Here is a 9907-nt window from a genome sequence, read left to right on the forward strand (position 1 = left end):
CTTTTTCTTTTTTTTTTTTTTTTTTTTAACAATGGCACACTAGGATACTCTGTTAGTACTGATGACGCACTACCATATACTTGTCGTCCCCTTTATTACAGTCAATAACAAAGCTAAGACGAATGAAACTTTTTCGATGAATTTAAATTGGTCGTGGAAAAAGTTGCGCAGCACCTCCTCTTCCTACCTTCGTCCTTTCTCTAAAAAATAAAAGCTTGGGAAGATTAATGTAGGGGATGAAAAAAATGGCAGAATGAGAAAATGTTTGATAGGGGTGGATAAACAAAGCGATGATGAATCGGTTTAATTGATAATCAATCGTTCACTGATGAAATGGAGCACTCCGTATGCCACTTGGCATATACTGTTTCGTTGTTCCATTATAGTAAATCAATAACAAAGCTAAATTAGTGTTATCGTCGATATAACGTCATTCCCAATTGCGGAGATGGCTTGTAAAGCGAATTATCGCGAAAATGAAACTTGTCCCGTCCGTATCAGATGTGAAAGTGCTAACAAAGTGGCACCATTATTAGCGTGAACTAATAACGTTTGCAGTTGAGCGTAGTTCAGCTGGTAAATCCAGCTATGCACATAGCGCAAGGCCACTGAAATAATCATTCGAGTTTATGTACCTCGCGACCCGTTAATTTCGTACGTCAATACCTTTTAATAATTCAGCCCAAGCATTAGAAACACTTCTGTAACTTGAATCCCTGAGTAAAATAAATATTTCCCTCGACACGGTGGCCCGGGTGATATAAATTGATGCACAACTGAAATGATCAAAAATTCTCCATATATATATATGTCGGAGATGATAGGTTGAGAAGTGATTGGTTGGGGGAATATAGTGGGAGGTAGTTGGGCTATGGTGGAGATAGCAGTAATATGTTGAGAAGAACGCGAGTGAGCGTTAGGTTCAACGAGATGTAAACAAATTGGAGTTAGTAATGTAAAGTGGGATAGTAAATAAGCAAGACGTGAAAGGGAGGGCGGAAGTATGATGCGGAGTAAATTAAGTGACAGTTTCATGGTGGGAACCGGAAAACACGGAAGTATTCGGGCAGCGGTTAGAAAAATTTAAGTGTGTTCTCCGATATATATATATATACGTGCAGTATAACTTAATGAAATCGCAATGTTATTCTTGAAAACTCGCAATATTCTCATCCTTACTGACCGTGTACAAAATACATAAATTCGAAATTAAATCAGTGCATGTGCATAGAAGGATTACCTGCACAGCATATGCATATATTAAAAGAGCACAAGTACCGAGAATTCAGTAATTAGAGGGTAAAGCCCATGGAGGTTTTTTCACGAGTTTTTTCTTTTATAATTTAATGCGAGACGATAACATCGTGCTGGAATAAAATAAAGTGAGTAGCGAGCGAGGTGGTTATAGGTTGAAATATAAGCGATGGTGAATAATGGTGGAGCGGAGGGTTGAAAAATGGGGATGATCAGGTTCGATAGGGACGGTGAATGAACCGGGATATCTCGTAGGAATCTGCGGTGGAAGTTAAAATTGCAGCAATCGAGATGATCAGGACAGGTGACTTTTCACCTGATGAAAATCATCGGTCCCACCGCGATGAATGTATGAGCCTGCGACAAATGGCTATGGTTCGCATCTATTACCTACCAAACTTCGTTATATGTAGAAGCCAACTATTAGCAGCCCTCCCAATTAAAATATAGATGCGTCAAGTTTCAATGAAAAATTATAACTCTTCTCTCTCTCTCTCTCTCTATATATATATATATATATATATATATATATATATATATGAGCCTATGTAGGGTCTCGTTCATCATCCTCTTGGCCTCTATACGTCGATTCTCTTATATATACATATAATTATCGTTATTAATAGTTTTTAATCAAAAAAACCAAAGATAATAATCCCCAGCAATTTTTGTTAAAAATGTTAAAAGTGGGATAATTTATTGGAGTGAATTCTGGAAAGATTCGGGATTACAGTTCAAGTCGGAGCGTTTGCACGTTTTCACGCGGTTTCTCGATAACCGGATAAGCCATAAGGGGTTGAAAGGGGATGAGCGTGGGGAGCAAGGCAGAATTATAAAAGGAGTTCGACTTGGAGAGAGTGGAAAGTCCCGTATCGCTTTTCGAGCGAGCCTAAAATTTTACCTGAAGAGCAACGTCGAAAGTTCCTGGCAATCCGAGCGCACCAACACAGCCCCTCTAAACCCTCTTCAACGATATAATTGAAACTCGAACCGTGAAATTTCCTGAAAATCAAATAAACTCGCGCGTGCATAAATTATAAATTTGTCTCTCAAACTTCTTTCGCAACGTTCCTCTTTTCCTGTTTGTTCATTTTATTTCAAAAGAATGGAAATTTGATGGCTTTTTTTAAAATCGAAAGGTATAGAAGCAAAGATTTTCAGCGCTCGAGTTTTACGAGGTGGGAAAATCTGGAGGAAAAGGGCTCGTTGAAAGTGACGCATGCAGCGCGCGAGTGGCTTGGTTCCGCGCTCTCTCGACCAACGCGCCAACGAGCCAGTCGCGCGTTTGGTATTCCCTCTGTGTTCTCGTCACGAAAATTGATGCATACCATAACTTCCGGATCCGGACGAAGAGTGGCGAACTTTCACATCTCGCAGTGGAAAATCCCAAATGCGATTCGCGAAAATCGATCAAGGGATATCCACGACGCAAAATAAAATATCACGCGAGATATATATATAGAAATGACGACATTTTTATAGATAAAAAATAATTCAGTGAGGTTATAGATTTCTTTCTTCTCTTTTTTCCGCAGGCTAAATATATATATATATATATTTAACAATTAATATATATCAAAGGGTATACGTTTCCTCGTCAAGATGGAATTTTTAAGCTCGAGATAAGATTCCGAGTGCAGCGGCTTCATTCTTCAGCAGTTGGAGCATTTTTAGGAGAATTTCACGAGTTGAAAGCAGCATGAGAACAATTCGAGTTACTCGTGAAGGAGCCACAGTTACGAGAAGAATTAATTTTAATTTGTCGAGCTCTTTCTCAAGGTGGAAAGAGACTGGCTTTGGTATCGATTCCTTTATCGAGATGCCACGAATTCCCAAAACGGAGCATCGTCCAAGATTCCACGCTTCAAAGGCGTTTAATTTCGTGGATTCGATGAAGCGGACGATTCATCAAAGGCATCGGTCCCCTCATTACCGACCAGCAGACTCCACTGCTCAAGATCCGCGTCTTCTCTTTTAACCTACCAGTTTTCTTCATCGACTGAATAATCGAAAGATAAAAATAAGTAAATATATGAAACATATATATACATACAGAAATGGTTTCTTATCTTTCAAATATAAATCTTAATTAGTTGCAAGGCTCTATTATTAAATATCGATTATACTGCAACTTTTAGGATTGAACAAATTTTTAAATTATATTTCCCTTCGATTGTATACAAAACTGGAGTTAACTTCAGCTTCCACGTCAGCAATAACCGCGAGTTTCCTGCCAAAACTCAACGGTTCTTATTCAACGTTCCAGCTTTCTTCATCGAAGGGTAATCGTACAATAAATATAATAATAAAATTATATATAAAAAGTACTATATTTTTCGTTCCAAACGTAATTCGTTATTGTATGTGTGTGTGTGTGTAACTATATTATAGCAACTTTCAGCATTAAGAAAAATTCGAGGTAAAGTTTTCCCTTGATTTTTAATAACAATTGCAGATAGTTTCAACTCCCTCGTCACCAATAACAGAATCCCCTGCCAAAGCCCCACATTTTTGTTCAACGTTCCAGTTTTCTTCACGGAAAGAATCCTGCAATAAATATATAACGATAAAATAATAGATACATTGTTTACCTATTCTTCGTTTCTACAATAGATTTTAATAGTAACACATCGATTAGTGGAGCTTTTGTCATTGATTCGAAGAAAAATGTCTCTTTGGCTAAGCATAAAAGTGATGTTAATAAAGTGAGGGTTGAAGAATACCTATATACATATATAAGAATAAAATATGGAGCTTCGACAGAATGTAGATGCACGAATAGTGGAGCAATTGTGGCTAATTCTGGAAATTATATAGGAGCGAAGTGTCGAAGGTACAAGTTGGATGTCGCTGGGTTGTGTCGAAGGATGTTGGAAATTTGAATCGGAACGATTTCGTTTCGGATCGCTAACGGGAGGAATTCACGCGATCCTGCAAGTTGGCTTGGAGCTCTCGGTGCGCATTTGCAGCTGCAGGTTGGATCAGGGAAATTGGGTGGGGTGGAAGAAAGGGTTGGTGCATGCGGGAGGGTTGAAGAGGGAAGGGGGGATTGAAGAAGCTACTCAAGTCATGCTAAGCGACTTGGCATGGTCCATTTCGTCCCGAAGAGCGAATCTCCGCCCACCGAATGCTACACTTCTTCACCAACACTCCTTCGCCTCGTTGAAATATTATCCTCAGCCCCGTCCCGGAACGTGCGTTACCTACCAGATTCGCCCATGGGAATCGCCCAACTTGCCTCGAACACCGATTAAACACTCCCCTCTCTCCCTAGCTCGCATTATTGTCTCTTTCACCCTCCATCTTATATATATATTTAAGTTACATAAAACGTGTCATATTTGTTCATATTGTTGTTTTAACATTCTTTTGTAATTTCTCAACCATAAGAATGCTCGTTTTGTAAACTTTATTGGGATCTGACACGTGGGCGGAGTCTATATATATAGATAAATAAAAAAACGAATATGGCGCATGAAAGCCTAAGTGTCTAAATGTCTATTGAAATTACAGGAGGGTTATAATGATTTCGATGGAAAATATCTGTACAAACTTTTCTCCCAAATTCAAAAGTTTTAAGGTTTTCAATAATAAATTGCAATTTATTGAAAAATATCCATAAGAATCAATGTAAAACCAGGGCTTCCTCTGCTTTCATTTTTTACCGCTGGGAGCGCTTCAACTATGTCAGATCCCAATAGCGCCTACTGAAATGCAACTCTTATTTTTTTATTTTCTACCTTCCATGTACGATAAATGCGACTCTACTCCCCTTCTCCCACCCCCTCTTTAACGCCCGTTCTCCATTTCTACCTCATCCCTGATTTCCACGCAAAATCATTCCACTCTCGTTCTTTCTAGCAGCCTGATGACGTAAGCAGCTGAGAAACGACCCAAGAAAAATTTTAGCTCTGCAAGTTTAACATTGATCGAGCACCACACATCCATCCCGTATACCATTTCCATCCTCTTTTGACTTCATGTACTATATTTCTTGAGAGAGAGAGAGAGAGAGACAAGGGAATCGCACGACTCACACCGAATATCTTTTATCGTACAATGACTCGCCGTTATAAATCATCGATTGGTTCTGGTTGCAGGAAAAATGACGGGTCTCGTTACGACTACGAGGGTGACCCACGCCACTCCTGCGGCCCTTTACGCACACACGCCAAGCCGTTATTGGGAGGACGACGGGAAAGTTCCACCTGGAATGAGGCAAAAATGCAAGGACATTGCCAAGCAGCTAATCCACGACGAACCAGGACGAAACATAAACGTTAGTCGATATATAGGACGAAAAAGCAAAAAAGCTGACGAGAAGTTTAGCGAAGGCTGTATGGAGGGACGGCAAATACCGGGAGGGAGAACCATGTCTGCACATGTTGATTACTTTTTATTTATTTATTTCCTTTTTGTTAACAATTTGTTGTTGAATCACGACTCGCTCGAGACGAAAGCATCGATCGGTTGAATAATTAAGAGTTTTAGCTACAAATTGGTTGTCCAATTAGAATCCGCGATTCCGGAGTAAAATACGATAGTTGGGAGAGTTTGCGGACAGATGCAGTCGGGCGAGCTTGGGAGTTGTGGGTGGGAGGGGGGAGGAGAATAAAGGGGAGAAAACTCGGGGTTGAAACACACAGATTTTGCCCGGGAGTTGTCGTAAAACTTTTCACGCATTGCAATCTGCCGCGAAAGTCCTCGAGAGAGAGAGAGAGAGAGAGTCGCCGGACGAATAAAATTGCCGCTGAATGATGATGACACTCCGAGCAGGAAGCATCCCCCGATCGTCTCTAACTCGTGGCGAGAACAGAAAACGCAATGGACAAAAAAGCTGAGGGAGAGCGCGAAGGGGGAAAAGACGCGGTGCAGGCAGATTCCCCTCGATCGTATCAGCCAAGCGCTTCGCCATTTTAGTATTAACATTTTTTTAGGATCCTTCCACCGAAATTCAGTCCGTAACGTCGGCCATTCACTTTTTATTACGATCGGCGAGAAAACTCTTCCGAAGCTTCAGGATACTCAATTTTATCTATTTTTCACTTTGCTTCCGAGAAAACTGACAAGCTGCTTCCCGTCTTTTCCCTTTTCACTTCCGGAATAAATAGGATCAATTAATTAACTCCACATGTACATATATCGGAATAAAGAAATTCGCGGTAATATGCATGTATATATATATATATATATATGCGTATATGTGGAATATACGCAAGAAGAGAGCTTGAGGTTAAAAACGATATGATTCTCTATTTGTAGGTTATACTAGGCGGAGGAAGACGCCATTTTGTATCAAAAGTAACGACGGATCCGGAAGAGACGCACAAGGAAGGACGAAGGTTGGACGGGAGAAACTTAATCGAGGAATGGATGAGGAATCACCGATCGAGGAACCTCGCTGCTAAATATGTGACAAACAAGACCCAGTTTGAAAACGTCGATCCGAGCAAAATTAATCACTTGCTGGGTAAGTCGTGTTTCCCGCCAAATTTATAGGGTTATAGCCAGTGTAGCTTTAGGAACGCATGGAAATTTAAAATGGCGCCGGTGGATCAGGAGCGTTATGAAGTGAATTTATGAGAAATGGGAGGTCACTGCCTTAGTAACGAGTATTAATGGGTACTTCGGGGGGCTCGTATTAAGCGACACTCACGCCCTTGCAGCATCAGCAAATATCGAGGGATCTCTCTTTGATGGTATTAGTGTAGTGTACTAGTCAATATCTCCCGCTCAAAGTCAATTGCACTGTCTTCCTACCCTCGGGACACGCCGCGCTTGTGAAATCTAGCAAATCGGTATAATATATATATGTATATACCACGCTGCATGTGGAGAATCAGTCGATTGCCATTTCCTCTCAAGATAGAGGGAGCTAGACACGTACGAGGACTTCCGGAAGAGGCTTAAGCTCATCGGATTTCTTTATCGTTCACGATAATACCGGTATTAACGTTCCACTCTAAAAACCTTGGCTCTCTCTCTCTCTCTCTCTCTCACTCTCACTCTCACTCTCTCTTTCACGCGTTTCCTCTCCAAATTGCCTGAACAAGCTACGCCCGATGCTCCAGAGCTCGACTCTTTCGACTTTTACCTCCCATTCTTGAAATCTCCTGAGCCAACGAAAAAATTTCCTTCCGATCTTGACATTGTTAGGTTAGCTTGAGATTTCATAGTCGAATCATATGCACAGTGCTTAAAATACATGACAGTGAATGTAGAGGACTGCTGGAATTTGTCAAGTATTGTAAACATTAATCATCGTACTAATAACTTTAATTGATGACAATAACCGTGTACAATTATCGAAATCAGTCAATTCACGTTTGACTGGGTAAATTACTGTCTGTAGTCTTGTTAATTACAAAGCACAGTCCTATAGTTAGCATACTAATCTCTCGCTACAGGTAATTTGCATTTGAGGTATCTCGGCCAGGATGTACAAAGACACAAAATAGGTTAGGTTTCGTTAATACGATTAATCAATGTCGGATATCCATTTTTGCATGATCTGCTTACACGAGAGTAGTGGCCACACTGGATTTTTACGCTGATTATTTGGAAATCGATGGAGAAAGAGAGAAGCTGGGTTTTCGGAATATGATAGATTTTTAGAATTCATTTAGAGGTTAGGAAAGCGTAAGGAAGCCACGTTGTAGTACCGGCAAGAGCACGTTTTCGTTGTTATGGCGAGCTCCATTAAGGAAATCACGGGGTCCTTTACAATTAAAATTAGCATGCTGCTTTCACGATTGGAATATGTGTGAAGAAGCGAATGAATATTCAAAGATCAGCACGAGCTGTCGTAAAAGCCCGTTGCGCCTTGTTTGCACTGCCACAGGATCGCGTAAACCCCTGGCTGCTGCACCGCTCGCTCAACGCATCAATCAAAATTGATTTATGCGTTATTGCCACAACTTTTTTATCGCTATTTTATGTTCATTCTGTTTGCATAAAATGGCAAAGGTATCGACACTCGAAGGGAAAATTATGAAAAGAATATTGAGATATTTTCTTTTTTTTTTTCTCTCTCTCTCTCTGAATTTACAGGTCTTTTTGCTTATTCTCACATGGATTTCGACGTGGACAGAAACACAAACGGGACGGGTGATCCTTCACTGGCGGAAATGGCGGTCAAGGCTCTTCGAATCCTCGCGAAAAATCCCAAGGGTTTCTTCTTGTTCGTTGAAGGTAAGTCGTAAAGAATGAAGTTACGTGGAATGGGCCTTCACTTGCAACTTTTAGAAACGACCTCGACGTATATGGCACACAGTGTAAGTATATACTAACGGGGTGTAGCGAGCAAGGAATACCGTGCCCTACACGCTAACTTTCATTTCATTCCGATGCCAAAAGGGAATTGAAGTTTGCACAAATGCTGTGTATCAAAAAACTGAATAGAAGCATCAAAATCGCTTACCCCTTCATTCTTCTTCTCTTCTCTTCTCTTCTTTTCTCTTTCCTCTCTCTCTCTCTCTCTCTCTTCCCAACGAAAAAACCAATTAACACTTTTCCAATCTTAATTTTCACTTTTACGACAGAGCGAACCTATGGTAAGACAGAAAATATATTGAATGATACAAATTTTTGTACACAGCAGTAGAGTTATGACAATTTTCCCGTTGCTTTCTCTTCGACGATTAACGAAAGGAAAAATTTCGCTGGACTAGCCAGGTCCGACGATCCTGTTTCCTTTCAAATTTTCAGTGTGTGGGAAAATATGGAAGAAAAAAAGCTGTATATAGCGTGTGATAATGAAGCAAAGAGAAAGGCGAGAGCACGTGGTCTCGTTTGTGACTGTTTGCGTTTATATTGTGCTTTTGTCTCGTTACTATATATATATATATATATATATATCTCGTTACTGAAATAATAATCATGCGTATAAGCAAAGCGAAAAATCCCAGGGAGATATATAAAGTTACCACTTGACGAAGTTTATTATAGTCGTATAATCAAGCAGAACGCTTGGCGAGCGGAAGAAACGTTTCACGTGGATCTTTTAGGATACAAGTATTTTCTAGATACTGCACGCGCGCGCGCGGAGAGAAACATCGGCGGAGAAGGAACATTTGATACTGAATGTTGGACATGGAAGAGAAACCGTTTCGCTTATCAATCTTGATAAGGCTGTGGTTTGTTATCAAACCTTCTTATGTTTCTTGAAGCTCTTGGAACATAAATGTATATACATATACATATTTTTAGCAGTATAATAACACAAGTTTATAGATGGATCACTATGATTTATTTATAATTTAAAAATGATTAATTTTTAGTAGCTCCTACGGTAAACATATAATTTTGGTTAGCTCATAGCGTGTAATACGTGTTTAAACTCGAGTTTGTTTATTTTCTTTCGGAGATGAAAACTCGAGTAGTCATGTGCTGCAGACAAGTCTGCTTTGGTAGTTGTGATAGCGAGGTATATACTATTGAACTTGCTTAGACTATACCTTATCGCGTTGTATCTCTTTTATTTGCCAGACCAAAACTTTGTGTTTCCTGGAAATAAATCCTTCCAGTATACAGGGTGTTTACGAAACATGCGGCAAACATTCACACAGCTATTCTTGGAGATAAGAAGGAGAGAGACACTTTTGTCGTTACATTATATTCCTGGAAGGACGCTATTATGTAAATATTCTTATTC

General features: G+C 40.0%; 2 protein-coding genes across 3 annotated transcripts in view; one reads left to right on the forward strand and one right to left on the reverse strand.

Annotated features, from left to right (window-relative positions):
• Window positions 1–9320, reverse strand: part of LOC136772682 (caspase-1-like) — a 43083-nt gene extending 33763 nt beyond the window's left edge. The window contains exons 1-2 of one of the 2 annotated variants that reach the window (XM_066725808.1): window positions 9180–9305; window positions 8675–8802 (exon numbers count right to left, since the gene is read on the reverse strand). The gene's annotated coding sequence lies outside the window, so the exon portion shown is untranslated. Of the gene's footprint in view, window positions 1–8674; window positions 8803–9179 lie in introns of both variants that reach the window. The other variant, XM_066725810.1, reaches the window with a different exon arrangement.
• Window positions 1–9907, forward strand: part of LOC136772678 (alkaline phosphatase-like) — a 143102-nt gene that overhangs the window by 99194 nt on the left and 34001 nt on the right. Inside the window, exons 5-7 of the mRNA XM_066725805.1 lie at window positions 5355–5533; window positions 6517–6724; window positions 8305–8445. Coding sequence (XP_066581902.1) covers window positions 5355–5533; window positions 6517–6724; window positions 8305–8445 — 528 coding nt within the window. The remainder of the gene's footprint in view (window positions 1–5354; window positions 5534–6516; window positions 6725–8304; window positions 8446–9907) is intronic.

Source organism: Prorops nasuta, unplaced genomic scaffold (assembly GCF_024137725.1).
Source record: "Prorops nasuta isolate Cenicafe-Biocafe unplaced genomic scaffold, Cenicafe_Pnas_1.2 PNAS00004, whole genome shotgun sequence".
Lineage (NCBI taxonomy): Eukaryota > Metazoa > Arthropoda > Insecta > Hymenoptera > Bethylidae > Prorops > Prorops nasuta.